At 44.8% G+C, this 22,633-nt stretch overlaps 2 protein-coding genes across 2 annotated transcripts; one reads left to right on the top strand and one right to left on the bottom strand.

Moving 5' to 3' along the window:
• Positions 1-2,878: 2,878 nt before the first annotated feature.
• mif4gdb (MIF4G domain containing b) lies at positions 2,879-12,237 on the bottom strand. Its single transcript, XM_079519500.1, has 8 exons — positions 12,124-12,237; positions 9,508-9,637; positions 8,959-9,068; positions 7,642-7,797; positions 7,434-7,526; positions 6,707-6,817; positions 3,080-3,544; positions 2,879-2,975 (listed from the first exon to the last, which is right to left on the bottom strand). The coding sequence occupies exons 2-7, from the start codon at positions 9,584-9,586 to the stop codon at positions 3,428-3,430; spliced, it is 666 nt and encodes a 221-aa protein (XP_079375626.1). The 5' UTR covers positions 9,587-9,637; positions 12,124-12,237; the 3' UTR covers positions 2,879-2,975; positions 3,080-3,427.
• A 397-nt stretch (positions 12,238-12,634) lies between these two features.
• Positions 12,635-22,098, top strand: LOC306937698 (E3 ubiquitin-protein ligase TRIM65-like). The gene is made up of 8 exons (XM_079521606.1): positions 12,635-12,925; positions 13,592-13,848; positions 17,983-18,087; positions 18,914-19,009; positions 19,583-19,816; positions 20,286-20,445; positions 20,783-20,842; positions 20,991-22,098. Exons 2-8 carry the CDS (start codon positions 13,615-13,617, stop codon positions 21,506-21,508), a joined length of 1,407 nt encoding a protein of 468 aa, XP_079377732.1. The 5' UTR covers positions 12,635-12,925; positions 13,592-13,614; the 3' UTR covers positions 21,509-22,098.
• Positions 22,099-22,633: the final 535 nt, after the last annotated feature.

The following is a 22,633-nucleotide window of genomic DNA, read 5'->3' on the forward strand; positions in this document are numbered from 1 at the left end:
GACCAGGTTGGGGGCAGCAGCTACTCCTACGGGCCAGGTTGGGGGCAGCACCTACTCCTACGGGCCAGGTTGGGGGCAGCACCTACTCCTACGGGCCAGGTTGGGGGCAGCAGCTACTCCTACGGGCCAGGTTGGGGGCAGCACCTACTCCTACGGGCCAGGTTGGGGGCAGCAGCTACTCCTACGGGCCAGGTTGGGGGCAGCACCTACTCCTACGGGCCAGGTTGGGGGCAGCAGCTACTCCTACGGGCCAGGTTGGGGGCAGCAGCTACTCCTACGGGCCAGGTTGGGGGCAGCACCTACTCCTACGGGCCAGGTTGGGGGCAGCAGCTACTCCTACGGGCCAGGTTGGGGGCAGCAGCTACTCCTACGGGCCAGGTTGGGGGCAGCACCTACTCCTACGGGCCAGGTTGGGGGCAGCAGCTACTCCTACGGGCCAGGTTGGGGGCAGCAGCTACTCCTACGGGCCAGGTTGGGGGCAGCAGCTACTCCTACGGGCCAGGTTGGGGGCAGCAGCACCTGTCAGCGGGGAGTGTTGGGTGGGAGGAGTAGGCGCTACATGTTTATCAAAGTCTCCTCAATGGCTTCTCTGGGCTTTATGGGCACTATTCTCTTTTATTTATTATTTAAGTTATTTTTGGGGTCAATGGCAGGTCAGTCAGTAGGACGCAACAGCAGTGACAACACACTGAAATGCGTGTGTGGGGAGGAATTCATTCATTGGCACGACGACTAAATTGAGGAGAAAAGTGTTAAGCGCCAACAGACGTTGTGGCGACACAGACAGACTGATGAGAACTCTGACTGACAGCCAGGAGTTACAGCAGAGTGGTACCGGACGGACAACAGGTCTCAATGCAAAGCGGCTGGCGGTCCACCTGTGATCCAAGTGCTTTACTTGCACTACACACGAGGCAACTAACTGCCCTCTGCCCAGTCAATCCATTATGACCCCTCTGCCATCGCTCCATTGTTGTTTACCATGCTATTCCACGCTCAGGTGCAAGATCTCCCCCCCCCCCCCCCCCCCCCATGCTCCTGTCAATGCTCCTCCCCACAGTAGTGGACAGATGATCCACTGGTAGACAGGTTTCTGAACTGTCCACAGCCCTCCTCTGACACACAGAGTGAGTAGAAAGGTTGCTGGACTGTCCACAGCTCTCCTCTGACACACAGAGTGAGTAGAAAGGTTGCTGGACTGTCCACAGCTCTCCTTTGAGACACAGAGTGAGTAGAAAGGTTGCTGGACTGTCCACAGCTCTCCTTTGAGACACAGAGTGAGTAGAAAGGTTGCTGGACTGTCCACAGCTCTCCTTTGAGACACAGAGTGAGTAGAAAGGTTGCTGGACTGTCCACAGCTCTCCTCTGAGACACAGAGTGAGTAGAAAGGTTTCTGAACTGTCCACAGCCCTCCTCTGAGACACAGTGAGTAGACAGGTTTCTGGACTGTCCACAGCTCTCCTCTGAGAGAGATGTGGACTGAGGTAGGACGTCCGCACACCGTTCTTAAGCTCAATAAAATACTACTGGGAGCTTAAGAACGGTGTGCTGACTGTGGACATCCTACCTGCTTTCTGTATGTATATTGTTTTGTTCAGCACCCGTCAACTTTTTTTTTAGATGTGCGTGCTTCCACTTGGGATCTTATCTCATCGACAGAAATGGTGCCATATTATAATGAGCACTGGCGAGGACCAATTATATAAAGATAAGGTTGAAAATGGGCGACGCGCTCGTGATTTAAGGTCAACTCATGCTTTGTGCGACAGGCGTTGCAGAGGGTGTCGCGTACCTTTGAAAATCGCAGACATGGTACTGTACCATTCTTGTTTGGAAGACGTTTGTCACCACGATGAACGAAAGAGTCACTTTCAGTCACAAGAATTCACTTCCTTCCTTCCATGTTGTGGCACCGGCGTCGGCGAGTCGCAGACAGCGTGAACGCTCAGAACTTGTGAACGTCGCTTCGTTACACACTCGTCACACAAAGCATGAATTGATCATTAGACGCCGTTGCCGCCCGCGTGCCCAAAGAAAATAGCAGATCTACAAACTCAAACAATCTGCAAAGAATTCAGCACACGATCCCCGGCACACAACCACGTGTACAATAAATCAAGCCTTAGTCAAGCATGTCCATTCATTTGTTCTATGCTTTCTACCACTTCCCCAAAACACCATCATGTTTCATGGACTACCACCAGGGCCGGATCTACCATATGGGCACTTTGGGCACGTGCCCAGGGGCCCTTGGGCACCAGGGGCCCCTAAAAAAATAAATAAAATAAAAAAAAGTTTAGATTTCTTTTTTCTTTTTTTCTTTTTTTTTTAGCTCCACCGAATATTTCTCTGCTAATCCGAATGAAATAAATGGTGTCTAAAAAGATTAGTGTTTTATTGTTGGTGAGAAGGGCAGCTAAAAAGTGCAATTGTGTGTAAAGCAGCAACAATGCGCTAGATTGGCTGTCACTCTGGGGGGGGGGAAATAGGCCAATATAACGGCATAAAACTGCCCCAAAACGGCTCCAAAACAGCAAAAATGTTGCGCGCGCGAAGGGGGGCCCTTCGAGCTTCAGTGCCCAGGGGCCCTCAGAGGTGTTAATCCGGCCCTGACTACCACCGACAGACACAGGCGTGATTAGCTGCCCGTCATCTTTAGTGATCAGTGGTAGTAAAACGAAGGAGGGTTCTTTCTCGACACATAAAGAAAACCTTACTCAAAGTGCTACTACTGTATCCGTCACCCGTTGGCTAACACATCTCCTCTTATTGGCTAAAAGCTACTGGATCAAAGCCACACCCCCTGCTGGGTCAGAAAGATTAAAAAAAAATCCCATTCAAAAATCTATTTTTTTATCTTCTTTTTTTGCACTGTGTGCAAAAAATAGAGTGCAGACAAAGCACTCCACAAAGAATATCTGAATCCACGACTAGAACTCCACGTTCTATTTGGTGAGACTGCAGAGATTCGACATCTCCATTATGTTAGTTACTAGAACTCCACGTTCTATTTGGTGAGACTGAAGAGATTCTACTAGAACTCCACGTTCTATTTGGTGAGACTGAAGAGATTCGACACCTCCATTATGTTAGTTGTGTATTCTGTTCCTCCTCCCTGCCGGAAACAATTATTTTTAAAATAAAATATCGTTTCGTTAAAAGATGGTAATTTGTTTCATGACTTTTCTTTTTAAGCTCAGCTTGCAGAGCTGCCAATGTCACTGTATAAACACAATCGTTTTAAACACGCCTGGTGTCAGGATTTAGTAGAAAAACCGAATGGGAGGGAGTTTATGACCCAGAGGGGGACATGGATTTGACGTCAGCAGACCTTCCGTCCCGACCTTAGCCTAGTATGACATCATCACCTAAATAAGGAGCTGGAAGCGGCGGGCTGTAGTGGCGGGCCGCGGCCACCGGGGCGGCGCTAGTCCGCCAGCTCGCTGTAGTAGTATTTCTGTGCCGTGTTGCTGAGGACCCAGCCCCCCGCCCGGAACTCCAGGATCTCCAGCAGCAGCAGGCGAGCCATGGAGGTCAACCCGTCCTGGAGAAGATAGGGATGGGTATAGTTAGGATTTCTGCTAAGATAGGATGGGTATAGTTAGGATTTCTGCTAAGATAGGGATGGGTATAGTTAGGATTTCTGCTAAGATAGGATGGGTATAGTTAGGATTTCTGCTAAGATAGGATGGGTATAGTTAGGATTTCTGCTAAGATAGGACGGGTATAGTTAGGATTTCTGCTAAGATAGGACGGGTATAGTTAGGATTTCTGCTAAGATAGGACGGGTATAGTTAGGATTTCTGCTAAGATAGGACGGGTATAGTTAGGATTTCTGCTAAGATAGGACGGGTATAGTTAGGATTTCTGCTAAGATAGGACGGGTATAGTTAGGATCTCTGCTAAGATAGGACGGGTATAGTTAGGATCTCTGCTAAGATAGGACGGGTATAGTTAGGATCTCTGCTAAGATAGGACGGGTATAGTTAGGATCTCTGCTAAGATAGGACGGGTATAGTTAGGATCTCTGCTAAGATAGGACGGGTATAGTTAGGATCTCTGCTAAGATAGGACGGGTATAGTTAGGATCTCTGCTAAGATAGGACGGGTATAGTTAGGATCTCTGCTAAGATAGGACGGGTATAGTTAGGATCTCTGCTAAGATAGGACGGGTATAGTTAGGATCTCTGCTAAGATAGGACGGGTATAGTTAGGATCTCTGCTAAGATAGGACAGGTATAGTTAGGATCTCTGCTAAGATAGGATGGGTATAGTTAGGATCTCTGCTAAGATAGGATGTGTATAGTTAGGATCTCTGCTAAGATAGGATGGGTATAGTTAGGATCTCTGCTAAGATTGGATGGGTATAGTTAGGATTTCTGCTAAGATAGGATGGGTATAGTTAGGATTTCTGCTAAGATAGGATGGGTATAGTTAGGATTTCTGCTAAGATAGGATGGGTATAGTTAGGATTTCTGCTAAGATAGGATGGGTATAGTTAGGATTTCTGCTAAGATAGGATGGGTATAGTTAGGATTTCTGCTAAGATAGGATGGGTATAGTTAGGATTTCTGCTAAGATTGGATGGGTATAGTTAGGATTTCTGCTAAGATAGGATGGGTATAGTTAGGATTTCTGCTAAGATAGGATGGGTATAGTTAGGATTTCTGCTAAGATAGGATGGGTATAGTTAGGATTTCTGCTAAGATAGGATGGGTATAGTTAGGATCTCTGCTAAGATAGGATGGGTATAGTTAGGATCTCTGCTAAGATAGGATGGGTATAGTTAGGATTTCTGCTAAGATAGGATGGGTATAGTTAGGATCTCTGCTAAGATAGGATGGGTATAGTTAGGATCTCTGCTAAGATAGGATGGGTATAGTTAGGATCTCTGCTAAGATAGGATGTGTATAGTTAGGATCTCTGCTAAGATAGGATGGGTATAGTTAGGATCTCTGCTAAGATAGGATGGGTATAGTTAGGATTTCTGCTAAGATAGGATGGGTATAGTTAGGATTTCTGCTAAGATAGGATGGGTATAGTTAGGATTTCTGCTAAGATAGGATGGGTATAGTTAGGATTTCTGCTAAGATAGGATGGGTATAGTTAGGATTTCTGCTAAGATTGGATGGGTATAGTTAGGATTTCTGCTAAGATAGGATGGGTATAGTTAGGATTTCTGCTAAGATAGGATGGGTATAGTTAGGATTTCTGCTAAGATAGGATGGGTATAGTTAGGATTTCTGCTAAGATAGGATGGGTATAGTTAGGATTTCTGCTAAGATAGGATGGGTATAGTTAGGATCTCTGCTAAGATAGGATGGGTATAGTTAGGATCTCTGCTAAGATAGGATGGGTATAGTTAGGATCTCTGCTAAGATAGGATGGGTATAGTTAGGATTTCTGCTAAGATAGGATGGGTATAGTTAGGATTTCTGCTAAGATAGGATGGGTATAGTTAGGATTTCTGCTAAGATAGGATGGGTATAGTTTGGATTTCTGCTAAGATAGGATGGGTATAGTTAGGATTTCTGCTAAGATAGGATGGGTAAAGTTAGCAGGCACATGCAGAGAGTGTTGGAGAGGCAGGGTCTGAAGGCACTTATGGACAAAAATAGCGAAAATAGCAGATCTACAAGCTCACAACACGTCGCACTGCGACGCGTTGAGAGCTTATAGATCAGCTATTTTCGGGGCACAACCCAGCACTCTTTAGCTAGTGGAGATGCAGGTGTAACGACATGGATTTCTAAACAAATTTGTTCAGCGCAAAATACTGTGTTCACGGCCCAGGCGGTGGCGTAACCGTCTGGGCACCCGACTGGTAATCCAGTCGCAGTGTGCCGCGGGTTCGACTCCCGAGCCCGACACGGCCTTTACTGCATGTCTTCCCCCATCTCTCTCCCATTTCCTGTCAGCCTACTGTCTGTCCCTTCAAAAAACCAATAAAAGGCGTAAGCCGCAAAAAAAATATCTTTAAAAAAAAAATACTGTGTTCACGTTCAGGAGACTTCCTTCCTTCCTTCCTTCCTTCCGGCATGGCATGGCCAGGAAAGGAGTGGCATTTGCATTTCTATCACCATAGTAAATGGTTTCTATCACCATAGTAAATGGTTTCTATCACCATAGTAAATGGTTTCTATCACCATAGTAAATGGTTTCTATCACCATAGTAAATGGTTTCTATCACCATAGTAAATGTTTCTATCACCATAGTAAATGGTTTCTATCACCATAGTAAATGGTTTCTATCACCATAGTAAATGGTTTCTATCACCATAGTAAATGGTTTCTATCACCATAGTAAATGGTTTCTATCACCATAGTAAATGGTTTCTATCACCATAGTAAATGGTTTCTATCACCATAGTAAATGGTTTCTATCACCATAGTAAATGGTTTCTATCACCATAGTAAATGTTTCTATCACCATAGTAAATGTTTCTATCACCATAGTAAATGGTTTCTATCACCATAGTAAATGGTTTCTATCACCATAGTAAATGTTTCTATCACCATAGTAAATGGTTTCTATCACCATAGTAAATGTTTCTATCACCATAGTAAATGGCAGTTGTTTTACAACGTATCGATTTCAGTTCTTATGGTCTTATCCATTAGGATTTTATCGATTCCAATTCCTTCATTTTCGTGGCAATTTGGATTTGGTTCCTGCTTGGAACCTAATGTGGACACCAAGGCCTACCTGCAGGAGGAAGCCGTCTCGCAGCAGGTAGAAGAGCTCGTCCATGCGCTGAGGGTTGATCCTCTCCAGCTGCTCCCCAATGCGGTGGAGCTGGAGGACCAGACAGTCCACCTGGGACAGACATGGAGGACACAGGACAGGTCAGAGAGAGACATGGAGGACCAGACAGTCCACCTGGGACAGACATGGAGGACAGGTCAGAGAGAGCGACAGGGACATGGAGGACAGGAGAGAGAGAGAGAGACATGGAGGACACAGGACCGAGAGAGAGAGAGACAGGGACATGGAGGACAGGACAGAGAGAGATATGGAGGACACAGGACAGAGAGAGAGAGGGAGAGAGACAGGGACATGGAGGACAGGACAGAGAGGGACATGGAGCAGAGAGAGAGAGAGAGAGGGAGAGAGACAGGGACATGGAGGACAGGACAGAGAGGGACATGGAGCAGAGAGAGAGAGAGAGACATGGAGGACACAGGACAGAGAGAGAGAGAGAGAGAGAGAGAGAGAGACAGGGACATGGAGGACAGGACAGAGAGGGACATGGAGCAGAGAGAGAGAGAGAGACAGGAACACGGAGGACACAGGACATGTCAGAGAGACGTCTCCACGTCCAGACAACAACAACAATATATTGTGATAGTAATCATTGCTTAGCATTGGAAGATTTGAACGCAACGGGAAAAAAGCCTAATTTAAATAACGATAAATCAATCAATGCTGTCACCTCGTCCTCGTTGAGCAGAGCGTCTGGCTGGGACAGTCTGAGCAGACAGTCGTACACGGGGTGGACCAGAGCTACCATGGGCATGTTGTTCACCTGAAACACACACATTAAAACAATACATTAACAACAATTACACCATGGTGTGGGCATGCATTAAACATCTGCGACTACTATATAACGACATCCCAGAATGGGATGGAAATGGGACCTTGAGGTAGTCGAAGACGTTGCAGATGAAGGTGACGTAGCACACCCACTCCTGTCTGGAGCTCTTCCTCAGCTTCTCCCGCTCTGTGAATACCTGCTGCAGGCGGTTGAGGAGGTTCCTCCTGAACACGCTGCCGTTGTTCTGCTTGGACTCAGCCTGGAAGAGAGACAACACCATCAGCAATGATCTGCTTGGACTCAGCCTGGAAGAGAGACAACAGCATCAGCAATGTTCTGCTTGGACTCAGCCTGGAAGAGAGACAACACCATCAGCAATGATCTGCTTGGACTCAGCCTGGAAGAGAGACAACACCATCAGCAATGATCTGCTTGGACTCAGCCTGGAAGACAGAGAACACCATCAGCAATGATCTGCTTGGACTCAGCCTGGAAGAGAGACAACACCATCAGTAATGTTCTGCTTGGACTCAGCCTGGAAGACAGAGAACACCATCAGCAATGTTCTGCTTGGACTCAGCCTGGAAGAGAGACAACACCATCAGCAATGATCTGCTTGGACTCAGCCTGGAAGAGAGACAGAGAACACCATCAGTAATGTTCTGCTTGGACTCAGCCTGAAAGAGAGACAGAGAACACCATCAGCAATGATCTGCTTGGACTCAACCTGGAAGAGAGACAACACCATCAGCAATGTTCTGCTTGGACTCAGCCTGGAAGAGAGACAGAGAACACCATCAGCAATGATCTGCTTGGACTCAGCCTGGAAGAGAGAGAACACCATCAGCAATGATCTGCTTGGACTCAACCTGGAAGAGAGACAACACCATCAGCAATGTTCTGCTTGGACTCAGCCTGGAAGAGAGACAGAGAACACCATCAGCAATGATCTGCTTGGACTCAGCCTGGAAGAGAGACAGAGAACACCATCAGCAATGTTCTGCTTGGACTCAGCCTGGAAGAGAGACAACACCATCAGCAATGTTCTGCTTGGACTCGGCCTGGAAGAGAGACAGAGAACACCATCAGCAATGATCTGCTTGGACTCAGCCTGGAAGAGAGACAACAGCATCAGCAATGATCTGCTTGGACTCAGCCTGGAAGAGAGACAACACCATCAGCAATGTTCTGCTTGGACTCAGCCTGGAACAGATGGATGGGAGAACAACAAGAAACACCATCAGGATCCTGCACTATGCATGCAGTCAAAGCGAGGTAAGCAAGCAACATTATTCCTCACGGTTTTTGTACGGAACGGAAGGGGGGGGGGCCTTTCAGAGTAAAAGCTGCCATATCTGCGTGACACCCCGAGCTGCTATTTTGAAAGAAATCCCGGCGCCGATTGTGTTAATAAACACACCTGTACGATGGCGAAGCAGATGCGTCCAGCCTCTTTACTGAACACCTGGTCCTTCAACGACTGGTCGATGATGATGTTAGACACCTTCTCCAGGTTCACTGAGGCCGGGTCTGGAAACAACACAAAATCACACACACAAAAAAATGTAATAGCGATTTTCCAAGTGCTCAAAGCACTTTACAATGGTTCATTCATTCATACATTGGGAGGTGAAGCGGCGAACAGTCGACGGCAGCGTCCTCACTTCCCACATTCACACACCGACGGTGGCGAGCTCACACCGACCGACTCATTGGAGGCTGTGTATAGGGTTCAGTGTCTTCTTGCCCAAGGACACTTTGACATGTGGACGGGAGGAGGAGCCGCCGACCCAGGGATCATTGGACGACCTGCTCTACCTCCTGAGACACAGCCGCCCAATACAACTTTACCATTTAACCCATTCTGGGCTTTTTGGAGTTTAAAGCATTATGTTAATACTTTAACTATTGAAAAGTTCTGACGTCCGTATACTAGTGGCTGCATTATGCTTTATAAAGTGAAGCTGACCTTTGAGAGCCGTTTTCAGTAACTTCTGGGTCTCCAGGTCGAATGACTGGATCTTGAGGTCGTCTTTGGAGTTCTCCATCGTTACATGTAGTGGATTACAGCATTCAGCTTACAACTGGGAGATGTCGCTCTGTGGAAAAACAAACAAAATATGATTTAATTTAGCCACTGACTTAAAGGACAACTGTAGTTTCTTTCAACCAAGGTTCATGTTTTAGGTTGTTATTAGAGAAAGTAAGATACGAGTGTTTTTTTATAGGGGGGCATGGGCATTCGAACATGGGGCTAAATATGTATTTGTTTTACTAAATTGTATAGCAATATATTTTTTCATGTAATTCCGACAGAGCATTAGTCGGACATGCGCTGCTCCCGTGCTTGCGGTTATGGTTAGGTTAGGAGATGAGGTGGGTTGTCGTTTGTCGGACCAATGACTAGTCTGAACTACATACTGCACCCAGACCCCATACAATTACATCTGGCTACAAAAGATCACAGGATCTACTGAATGTGAAGGGGGAGGTGACAAACATATTGAGCCTACAACAGTACAGTATGGCAGCCCCCTATAGTACCCCCCTTCACATTGATTCAATAGATCCTGTGATCTTTTGTGGCCAGATGTAATTGTCTGGACTATAGTAAATAATAAATAAATAAAGCGCTCTAAAATGTTGTAAAAAAATACATATTTAGCCCCATGTTCGAATGCCCCTGCCCCCCTGTAAAAAATAGCTAAAACGAAAGAAAGCAGCAAATGAAAAACGTTTAACACTCATCTTTTACTTTCTCTAATAACAACCTACGGTAAAACATGAACCTTAGTTGAAAAAAAACTAAAGTTGTCCTATAAGTCATGGATGGACAAATTGCAAACTTGTCCATCCAAAGAAGGGAATGTCTGCTTAAAAAAAAGAATTAAACTAGCAATTGAATTAGAACAAAGTTTCTCCCGTGTTGGACTTCATCATAGCATCAGATGAGGTTTTCAAAATATAGCAAACAGTCCTTCTACAGTACGTACAAGCTCACAACGCAGGTTCGCCGATAGGCCGTTTTCAGTACTTTTGAAAACTTTTGCATTAAAAAGCCCAGAATAGGGATGCCAGGTCATCAGGATTAAAGTGGTTAAGAAATAAGTAAAAACAAAAAATTCTCTTTTCTTTCATCTTTCTGAATTTTCATTGCATTAGTTCCAGTAAGTACGAGTACAACGGGCGGCGGTGGCTCAGGGGTAGAGTGGCTGGATGGGAACCGCAAGGTTGCCAGTGCGAACCCAGGCTCCCCCAGAGTTAGTGTCGAAGTGTCCTTGAGCATGACCCTCTAATTGCTCCTGATGTGCTGGTTGGTGCCTTGCATGGTTTCCGCCGCCATCGGTGTGTGAATGGGTGAATGTGATGCACAATCTATGTAAAGAGCCTTGGATAAAGGCGCTATATAAATGCACCATTTAACAATAAACCTGGCAGAAATCAATCAAAAGCACTAATAATAAATGGACACTTGTTTGGACTTTCACTTCCAAACATTCACTTAATGCAGTGGTTTTCAACCCGTGGTTCAGGGACCACCAGTGGTTCGGGGACCACAAGTGGTTCAGGGACCACCAGTGGTTCGGGGACCACCAGTGGTTCAGGGACCACCAGTGGTCCTTGAGGGGGTTCCAGGTGGTCCCCAGTGGTCCAGGGACCACCAGTGGTCCTTGAGGGGGTTCCAGGTGGTCCCCAGCTAAATGACAGGAGAGTAGGTAACCAAATGGACCCTTATAGATCTTTAACTATCAAGAGTGTAAAATGAAACCAAATTGTTTCATTGTTATGTTCTCAAGAGTAAAATTATTGTTAAACATCTGCATTACGTAGAAGAATAATTGATATTTTGTTCAACAAGTGCCTGTGATCTCTCCCAACATCAATGCAGCATGGAATTGTGAAAATAATCTTATCCAACAACAGTAACAACATATTGCAAATGTTTGGTCTGAGAGGCTAAATGTCATCACATGGTGGTCCATGGCTCAAATGTAGAATAAATAACGGACCTTGATGTGCAAAGGTTTTTACATGTCATTTGGTTTGAATGAAACTATGTAGCCTTTTATATGGATTAATATTTAACATTTATCTCATTAGACAGTGTGTAACTTGACAACAATGATTCCCCGACGCAAGAGTTTAATAATCTTTTCGTCGGGACGAAAATCACAACGCTTGCAGACAGTTTTAATAGAAAGTAATATTGACTGTAAATCAAAACGACGCCGTGTATATTCACACATTTAAACAAAGCTATAACGCACAAATACAAGTTAAATACAAGTATTATAAACACAACAGGACTGGTTTTACGAGACAGTGCTGTTCATTAACGTTATAAATCCATATAGATGACATTGATTGTTGTTGTTTGCTAACTACTTAGCTCAGTTAAGTTTTTTTAGCCCAGGTTTAAAGGTTTGCTGAAATCAAATTGAACATCATTAACGGCTTCAAAACGACCTCAACGCGTCATAACAGCATGTCAACGTGTCGCACACACGGAGAACACATGCATTAATAAATGAATTAACGCGTTAAATTGACGCCAACGACATTTACACACTAATATAATACTTACATTCCTACAGTGTGCAGCAGTAACACATTAGCATTAGCATTAGCAGCTTGTGTTGCTTCTTCTTCTGTGGTGGTGACAGCAGGCTGAGGCCCGTCCTGGAGGCGGCGTTACTGCCACCTGCACAGAAGGAGAAAGGGACACCTTTGTTTTGTAGTTTTTTGATAGTTTTTCTTCTCTCTAATAATTATAATTATTTGTTCGGCCCCCAACAAATGTGTTTATTGTCATGATTTGTCAACTCGGCTGTTGGCTTTGTCCGAGGCTTTACAGGTCTTTAAAATATAAATACTTTTTGAAACGCCTATGGGGGAAAAATGAATGGTGCCTCGCCGTTCTGAAAATAGTTTGCAGCATTGCACAGTGCGCTGATCAGCGCGCTATTTCCGAACGCGCCCCATTTGTAGGCTTTTGTGTACCATTTATTTTCCGACCATCTTTATAAATATAATAATCTTTGTTTGTACACACTGTGACTCTACTGTCTCTTTAAAACACAGCTGCCTACTGCAAACATACAGGAAGTCCCCGCCCCCTTGGGTCCCACCCTCTCTGCCTCTCCCAGTTTTACGTAACCTCGCCTCACCAGGCTTTCCACCAGTTTTACGAGTTTTCTGCAGAAGAAAACAAACTCAGAGCTGTTGCTCTCTCTCCGACTCCCTCTCTTCACAGTAAACCAGTGGTTTTCAACTGATTTTGAGTTGACCCAGGGACCACCATCCTGATTCCTGACTGATTTTGACCCTGCAGGGACCACCATCCTGACTGATTTGGACCCAGGGACCACCATCCTGACTCCTACCAGGTAGGAGAGATAACAAGAAAATGTTGATCAAAATAACAATAGATTTCTTGTAAATTAAGTAATGCAGATTTCTGGGTGGGAAGGGAACCCCTTTTGGTGTTTTACCCCTTCAGGGGGTGGGGGGGGGGGGGGGGGGGGGGGGAATCACACCTGTGTGAAGTGAGGGGCACTAATATATTAAAGTCTAACTCATGTTGCGATCAACAGATAGATAGCATAACAATAATAACTCTTGAGAGCGTAAAATGGAACCAAATGGATGGTCCATTTGGACCCGTATGGGTGGTCCATTTGGACCCGTATGGGTGGTCCATTTGGAGTTAAAAAGTTAAAAATCTATAAAAGGGTCCATTTGGTTACCAACTCTCCATCATTTAGCTGCATGGGGACCACCTGGAACTCCCTCAAGGACCACTGGTGGTCCCCGGACCACTGGTTGAGAACCACTGCAGACGGTAAACTAGAGTGTTCTCAATTGTCATGTTATGCACTTTGTGCTCTTCTCTTCTCTCTACCTTTTTAACCAAGGTTTTCACCCACCTTACTTAATAATAACGTAATGTGATGTCAATAAAGATTGATTCTGATTCTGTTGTGTGTTTTCTCTCAGTGTGAACGCTGTCTGTCAGTGAAATGGTTCTGATTCTGTTGTGTGTTTTCTCTCAGTGTGAACGCTGTCTGTCAGTGAAATGGCACAACAACAGCAACAGGGATGTGATCTGGACCGGGAGCGGTTCTGCTGTTCTGTGTGTCTGGACCTCCTGAAGGTACCGGTGTCTCTACCGTGTGGACACAGCTACTGCAGCAGCTGCATCGGGACTTACTGGGACCGCTATGACGACACCGGAGTCTACCGCTGTCCCCAGTGCAGAGAGAGCTTCAGTCCCAGGCCTGTTCTGAGGAAGAACACCTTGCTGGCTGAGGTGAGATGATATGAAGTTATGAACCACATCATTCATTGAACTGCATTTGCTGCCACAGCAGTTCAGTTCTACTATATATATAGGCCATTATAGCATGCAAATCCCTTGACTCCTTCAGAACTGCTCTCAAAGGGCACCTACGGACGGCTGCAATTCGAAACTGGCCCCCGTAAAAAATTGCGGATTTGACCGTTATCATACGATCTTATGGGCCCAGTATGTCCGTTTATCATGCATCTTATGGGCCCAATATGGCCATACTGGCCTACTCACCATAGTAGCCTGGTCAAGGTTTCCCCCTGGTGGACGTGTCATTTCCAACTATTGTCGGTGCATGGAAACTAGGGGCTACTAATATATACTATTCTCTGCCTATCGGGACGTAACTCGGACGGCGCTGAGTCGGGTCTGGTGGCCTTCGCAACGCTCGGCACGGCGACTCGCTCGGCGGTGCCTCACGTAGCTCAAGGCCACCAGACACGGCGTGCCTCCGTCAGGACATCAGTGATTATCAAGCGAAGAAAGAGAAAGTGTAGATGCTGGTGTATCTTAGAACACAGTGTTGTAACATGCGTGTGCCAGCTCAGGTTCTCATCGATCTGTACTCCCAGGTATTTATACGAGGGGACCTGTTTGATGTTGTGGTCATGGACAGTAATCATACTGTGGTCTCCTATGGACCTGGGGTCCACTATGACCTCCTCTGTCGCTTTTGAGCAGACTATTATGTAATACATAATATGAAACCAAATGGACCCATACACTCTCAAGAGTCTCTCCTAATGGTACCAACATCAATACAGCATGGATAGTGGATAGAATATTATTCAACGACGACAAAATATTCTTTAGTTTTGAGTCTGAGATAGCCTAAAATGTAGACACTCGTAGATGTATGTATCGATTCTGACATGTCAGAATCGATACATACATCTATGAGAGTCTACATTTTAGGCTAGGTCTGAGAGGCTAGATGACATCAACATCTACTCTACGAGAGTCTAAATCTTAGGCTAGGTCTGAGAGGCTAGATGTCATCAATATCTACTCTATGAGAGTCTACATTTTAGGCTAGGTCTGAGAGGCTAAATGTCATCAACATCTACTCTACGAGAGTCTAAATCTTAGGCTAGGTCTGAGAGGCTAAATGTCATCAAATGGTGGTTTGTGGCTCAAATGCTGAATAAATAATGGGCCACTGTCTGATTGGCTACATTGTTTGTCCACATGTGCTAGAGCAGTGGTTCTCAAAGTGCGGTCTGGGGACCCCAAGGGTCCATGAGGCGATTCCAAGAGGGTCGGTAAAAAATGTGTTAATAGAGCATCACAGTCTGTTTAACCACTGTAAACCTATGCATCAGTTATTTGAACATTGCAGATCTACAAGCTCACAAAGCATCTCAACACGATATGCAATATCTTGGTTGATTGAAACAACATAAATCTTGTATGGGGGTCCCTGGCACAAAATATTTGGACAAATGCACATTAATTTGAGAACCACTGGTTTAAACAGATGCTAGGTAAGGTTTTGTGGTGGTATCCCACTGTGCATTTTATTGTCTAATAGACGTCCCTATTCTTGGCTTGACATTCATTTTAGGCGAACATAAAATAAGTGCTTACATTGTAGGCTACTTTTATTTTTCCAGTGAGGTTGTTGTAGTTTGCGCTGGTCACCTCTTCACCGAAAACTTGACTATGAATAGGCCATAACTTTATGAAATGCAAAGTTCAGAAGAATCAGTGCTAAGATAATGTTATAATGTGTTTATCGCCATCACATTTGTATGTATTTGTCCTCAGTGAGTGAGCTCCCCTCCTCTTCTCTTTACTTCCAGGTCAATGACTGTGTTGTATTTGTCCTCAGTGAGTGAGCTCCCCTCCTCTTCTCTTTACTTCCAGGTCAATGACTGTGTTGTATTTGTCCTCAGTGAGTGAGCTCCCCTCCTCTTCTCTTTACTTCCAGGTCAATGACTGTGTTGTATTTGTCCTCAGTGAGTGAGCTCCCCTCCTCTTCTCTTAACTTCCAGGTCAATGACTGTGTTGTATTTGTCCTCAGTGAGTGACCTCCCCTCCTCCTCCTCTCTTTACCTCCAGGTCAATGACTGTGTTGTATTTGTCCTCAGTGAGTGAGCTCCTCTCTCCTCTTCTCTTAACTTCCAGGTCAATGACTGTGTTGTATTTGTCCTCAGTGAGCTCCTCTCCTCTCCTCTTTACTTCCAGGTCAATGACTGTGTTGTATTTGTCCTCAGTGAGTGACCTCTCCTCCTCTTCTCTTTACCTCCAGGTCAATGACTGTGTTGTATTTGTCCTCAGTGAGTGAGCTCCCCTCTCCTCCTCCTCTCTTTACCTCCAGGTCAATGACTGTGTTGTATTTGTCCTCAGTGAGTGAGCTCCCCTCCTCTTCTCTTAACTTCCAGGTCAATGACTGTGTTGTATTTGTCCTCAGTGAGTGACCTCCCCTCCTCTTCTCTTAACTTCCAGGTCAATGACTGTGTTGTATTTGTCCTCAGTGAGTGAGCTCCTCTCCTCTCCTCTTTACTTCCAGGTCAATGACTGTGTTGTATTTGTCCTCAGTGAGTGAGCTCCCCTCTCCTCCTCTCCTCTTTACCTCCAGGTCAATGACTGTGTTGTATTTGTCCTCAGTGAGTGAGCTCCTCTCCTCTCCTCTTTACTTCCAGGTCAATGACTGTGTTGTATTTGTCCTCAGTGAGTGAGCTCCCCTCTCCTCCTCTCCTCTTTACCTCCAGGTCAATGACTGTGTTGTATTTGTCCTCAGTGAGTGAGCTCCCCTCCTCCTCCTCTTCTCTTTACTTCCAGGTCAATGACTGTGTTGTATTTGTCTTCAGTGAGTGAGCTCCTCTCCTCTCCTCTTTACTTCCAGGTCAATGACTGTGTTGTATTTGTCCAAAGATGGTTTATGTATGAAGATGGGCCAACTTCATTGGAGCCACTAGAGGCGAAATGGTACACAAAGCCTACAAATGGTCTCCTAAATATAGTAGGCGTGGTTTGCTTCTCCCCGACCTCCACCCTCCCCCCCTGACAACAACACTGTTTCCACACTCAGTCTAGTAGGTGGCGGTAATGCACCATTTAGGTTTACCAACCGCCATGAAACCCGATAGAAGAAGAAGACAACAACACTGACAAGTCATTTAACAAAGTACATTGAAAACAACTGACAAGGTGTACTTTTGAAATAGTCGTTTTAGTTTCTCGAAGTCCTCCAACCATATCAATTCATGATTTGGATCTACCTCATTAAAAAGTCTCTCCCTAATAGAGTTGTAGAATGGACAATAAAAATTTCCTTTAGATCACACAGACTACATAATCTATCCTCCTCAACCGTGCCTACATATCTGCCTGTCTCAATATGCAGACCAAGTATGCCAGCTCTAATTTGGGCACATAAGGATCATTTCTAATCGTTTTAAATATGTCCATTCATTTCACATTATAATATTCACATATTATCATCTTAAATATGGGGTCAGAGCCCCCTATGTGTTGTCCGTGAAATTGCAGATGGACAGAGAGAGGCTTCCGGACTCATCTCAAATCTCGCGAGAGTTTGTTGCTGGGATAAAGAAATGTCATTAACAAAGTCGATTTTCTCCTGATTTGTCTCGCTAAAAGAAGCCATTTTACTATGAATATCTTGTAAATATTGTGTGCCTTGTGATGATTTGGTCCAGTATTTAGTTCAGTGACCATGGAGTTAAGGAATGGTTCAGAAGCTGTGTTCACGTTCACTCTCCCATTGGAAATGAATAGACTCCAACATTCTTCCTGTCTCCTAATAATGTTACCGCCCACCTCACGCAGATACAGGAAGTAAAGCAAAGTGGTCTCTCTTGCTAATTCTCCTCTTGGATTTGTCCTCAGTGAGTGAGCTCCCCTCTCCTCCTCTTCTCTTTACTTCCAGGTCAATGACTGTGTTGTATTTGTCCTCAGTGAGTGAGCTCCCCTCTCCTCCTCCTCTCTTTACCTCCAGGTCAATGACTGTGTTGTATTTGTCCTCAGTGAGTGACCTCTCCTCCTCTTCTCTTAACTTCCAGGTCAATGACTGTGTTGTATTTGTCCTCAGTGAGTGAGCTCCTCTCCTCCTCTTCTCCTTACTTCCAGGTGGTGATGACGCTGAGAGGTACAGGAGCTCAGCACAGTCAGCAGTCTCCTGAACACAAGGGCCATGATGCGGTGTCAGCTGCTGCGGAGAAGGCAGAGAAACAGGTGGGGTGCGCACGCTTATCCGACACGCCAAAAGTCTGTGAAAATCACCCCGTCGCTCCCGACATGCGTTGGTTGGTCCGACATGCGTTGCATCCCGCGTGCGGTTAAGTTAGGGTTTGGGGTATAGGGACTGTCGGACTAATGACTTATGCCTGGACTCGAAACAGGTAGCAGCACGATTAGGGATGTCCCGATCACGTTTTTTTGCTCCCGATCCGATTCCAATCTTTGATTTTGAGTATCTGCCGATACCGATTTTCCCGATCCGATATTTATATTTTTATAGACACTTATGCCATATCACAATAGTACAATATCCAAAATCCCAGACAATATCCAGTCTAATATCATGATATGGATATAATATTGATTCTAGGGATGTCCCGATCGCGTTTCTTTGCTCCCGATCGAAAAATGATGTGATCGGCCCCGATTTCCGATCACATGGTCGGATCGGGACAACCCTAACCACGATCACTTGAAGACAAATCACAAGATGGATCATGTTTAAAGATGGACTGTCAGAGACATTAAAAGCCCAAACCCGGGTGGAAAAAGTAGTAATTTTGGACCCAATTAAAAAACGGAGGGATTGATAACTTTTAATGAATCATATTTCATGTCCATTAATCTTGCCACTCCAAAAGTGTATTTTGGAGAAGTTACACAGTTCATTTAACATGATGTGTGGATCCAAACTAAACTGTCTCCAATTTCACTTGTTTTTACCCTGTATGAGTTCTCTCTCTCCTGATTGGATAGAATTGGACATGAACAAGTCCACAATGTTTACAAACCAGACTGTCTCTCGTCCTGTTTCCTGCAGAAACAGCTGGTGAAGAGTCAGGAGGAAGTCCAGCAGAAGATCCAGGAGAAAAAGCAGGAGCTGAATGACCTGAGACAGGTCGTGGAGGACCTGAACGTGAGTGGTTCTCAAAACCTTTTCATGCCAAGGACCCCTAAAATGAGCATGACAATATTTTGTTCCAGCCACCCCCAGAAGCAAAGATTTTAGTTAAAAATGTTTGCTTTACAAATATATTCAAAGATTTACACACATTTTCACGATTTTATTTCTCGAAAATTAGCAGATCTACAAGCTCATAATCGTGGCACCAAGTGACATGATATGAGCTTGAACAGCCAACGTATAAAATATGGTTTTAATGATTATGACGCAAATCTAAAATGGCACAGATGCTTTCCCAAATTGAACGGGTTAAACCGATTTTTATGATATAACTGGAGTGGGAACCACTGCACTAAAGTACCCAGAACATCTTAACAACACTGTGTGTGTGTGTGTGTGTGTGTGTGTGTGTGTGTGTGTGTGTGTGTGTGTGTGTGTGTGTGTGTGTGTGTGTGTGTGTGTGTGTGTGTGTGTGTGTGTGTGTGTGTGTGTGTGTGTGTGTGTGTGTGTGTGTGTGTGTGTGTGTGTGTGTGTGTGTGTGTGTGTGTGTGTGTGTGTGTGTGTGTGTGTGTGTGTGTTAAGCAGAGGTCTGCAGAAGCAGCGGTGGAGGCCAGTGACATGATCTTCAGTGAGATGATGGTCTCCATTGAGAGAAGACGTGGCGAGCTCAAACAACTGATCAGAGATCAGCAGCAGACTGCTGTGGCTCAGACTGAGGCTCTCCTGAGACCGCTGGAACAGACCCTGGAGCAGCTGGAGAGGAGACATGCTGAGCTGGAGGAGCTGTCCAACACTGAGGACAGCCTCGCTTTCATTCAGGTTCCACACCGGGATTTTTTATTTACACGTTGGTTTTGTCTCGTTTAGGACAAATGGGCTTCACATTTCATCCCATTCCGCTTTTTGATAATCACAATAGTTCTGCATAATTGTTTCCATTTTGAAAAATGTTCAAACATTTTCCAAAAATAGTAGACCTAAATGATCAGCATGTGTACAATTATTAAATCATTGCAATTGTTTGTAGATTAGAACATAAATGTAATTCTTTGTAAATGTATATTGTTAATAACTAGTCTTTTGTATGAGAATGAAAGACAAATTCAGTTCATCATTTAGTACAGAGAACATTTACTGATAGTTTGTCTACAGTTTGACTAAAGCAGTACACTTGTTTACAATAGGGCCCACCATTTTCAATTCATCGAAACATAAAACACAGGTTACAAGAGCACTAATCTATTGACGTTCCATCCCTGTCTGAAGTGCTTTACTCGTCTCTCTCCAGAGTTTCCAGTCTCTCTCCACTTCCACTGGATCTCCAGCCCCACCCAGTGTGATCGTCCGTCCTCTGAGGTCCTTCACAGATGTGACTGATGTCGTGTCTGCTCTGAGAGACCAACTAGACAACATGCTGAAGACAACTTGGCCCCAGATGGCAGAGAGAGGTGACATTTACATTGATGTGTTTTTTTTTCATAGTAAACATGGATGGATGAAGCCAGAAGGCAACTGGAGATGTTTTAACTAGAGCAGACCGATGGTACACAGGTTGGCTGTCTGTCAGATTGGACAGTAAAATGGAAGAATTAAGTAAGATAATTACTCAAAGGGAGAGATGAGATTTAAATACTAGTAACACTGTTACTGAACAAACACTCTATAGCAATGATTACTATTCAGTTATAATAGCTTTAACTTTTTGACTAAACATTTGGAACTTCAGTTGAATCCATTCTTCAGTATGATGTCATGATGACAGTTAGTGTTTTCTTGTGTCTCCAGTGTGTGCAGTTGATGTTATCCATCCAGCGGAGCCTCAGACCAGGAAGGACTTCTTACGATGTGAGTCCATGTTGATGCTGTTTCTGAACGTTTCACTCTGAAATGTTGTTATTTAAAGCTCTTAGTGAGTTTGATCTGAGAGACGAACTCTAAACACAACGAGGTTCATGAGATTTGTATGTTCTTTTGTCGTTGTGTGTTCTCACAGATTCCTGTCCTCTGTCTCTGGACATCAACACAGTACACAAACGTCTCTCCCTGTCAGAGGAGAAGAGGAAGGTGACTTTAACACGACAACAACAACCTTACCCTGCTCATGTAGAGAGATTCACTGAGGCCCAGGTGATGTGTACAGAGGGTCTGTCTGAACGTCGTTACTGGGAAGTAGAGAGGAGTGGTAGAGGGATCGGTATAGCAGTCTGCTATAAAGACACCGGCAGACACACCTGGTTTGGATACGAGGATAAATCCTGGTGTCTACTGTGCGATGGCAAAGAAGCCGTGTTCAGACACAACGGTGTTAGCACTAACGTGTCAGGGCTCGTCTCCTCCAGGGTGGGGGTGTATCTGGACCACGAGGCGGGCACTCTGTCCTTCTACAGTGTTTCTGACACCATGACCCTCCTCCACATGGTTCACACCTCGTTCACACAGCCTCTCCATCCAGGGATAGGGATAAAGCTCTGGAGCAATGGAGTTACAGCGGAGCTGCGTAAGACATGGTAGACATGGAGTTACAGCAGAGCTGCGTAAGACATGGTAGACATGGAGTTACAGCAGAGCTGCGTAAGACATGGTAGACATGGAGTTACAGCAGAGCTGCGTAAGACATGGTAGACATGGAGTTACAGCAGAGCTGCGTAAGACATGGTAGACATGTTATGAATATTGATGACGATATTCAGTTGAAAACTTTATTTGATTCTAGATTCTCCCTTCTGGATAAAGCATGTGTAAGTTAATCAATCAACCAATAGATTGTGTTCCGCTCATTGCATTTCTTTGCAGATCAATCATTATACAGTATGTCCAGTTATCTTGTTGAAATTACTACAGAATCGGCCGGAGTTCCCCCCACCCCCCCACTCGCATGATGCTAATTGGCCCCGTCAACATTTTAATCCAGGCTACGCGGCTGCCATGAGCAACTGTAAATAATCATCTTATTGAATAGATTATTATTTATTAGGCTATTTAATTGGCTTTTGCCCTGACAAAACAAAAGCCCGGGGTCCGACAACAGACAAAACAATGAACACAAACATCACTGTACATCAAGTTCAACTTTATTCCATCACTATATTCTATGTAATAAATGGAAATAATGTAATGGTACAAAAAATAAACCAAACCCATGTAAAACTGTATTCCTCTGGATTTGTATTTTAACCTTTTCTTGAAAGGCGAGTGTTTGTATTTTATGCAATTAGGAAATGAGATACTGTAGATTGGACTAGGTGCTACGTACCAGATAACCGGTACAGGTCCATTTGTACACTCTGAGTTAGACCTGTACAGGTCCATTTCTACACCATCAGAGTTAGGGACCTGTACAGGTCCATTTGGTTCCATTTGTACACCTTCAGAGTTAGGGACCTGTACAGGTCCATTTGGTTCCATTTGTACACCTTCAGAGTTAGGGACCTGTACAGGTCCATTTGGTTCCATTTGTACACCTTCAGAGTTATGGACCTGTAAGGGTCCATTTGTACACCATCAGAGTTACGGACCTGTAAGGGTCCATTTGGTTCCATTTGTACACTCTCAGAGTTACAGACCTGTATAGGTCCATTTGTAGACACTCAGAGTTAGGGACCTGTACAGGTCCATTTGTACACTCAGAGTTACAGA

Source organism: Electrona antarctica (genome assembly GCF_951216825.1).
Source record: "Electrona antarctica genome assembly, chromosome: 14".
Taxonomy (NCBI): Eukaryota; Metazoa; Chordata; class Actinopteri; order Myctophiformes; family Myctophidae; genus Electrona; species Electrona antarctica.

Bases quoted from the DNA above. Each gene is read 5' to 3' on its own strand.
- mif4gdb (XM_079519500.1), bottom strand. From the start codon at position 9,586: ATGGAGAACTCCAAAGACGACCTCAAGATCCAGTCATTCGACCTGGAG. The intron at 7,798-8,958 runs GTGTGTTTATTA...TCTCTCTTCCAG, and splicing joins TCTGCTTCGCCATCGTACAG to GCTGAGTCCAAGCAGAACAA. The intron at 6,818-7,433 runs GTGACAGCATTG...TGTCTGTCCCAG, and splicing joins CTCTGCTCAACGAGGACGAG to GTGGACTGTCTGGTCCTCCA.
- LOC306937698 (XM_079521606.1), top strand. From the start codon at position 13,615: ATGGCACAACAACAGCAACAGGGATGTGATCTGGACCGGGAGCGGTTC. The intron at 18,088-18,913 runs GTGGGGTGCGCA...TGTTTCCTGCAG, and splicing joins CGGAGAAGGCAGAGAAACAG to AAACAGCTGGTGAAGAGTCA. The intron at 19,010-19,582 runs GTGAGTGGTTCT...TGTGTTAAGCAG, and splicing joins AGGTCGTGGAGGACCTGAAC to AGGTCTGCAGAAGCAGCGGT.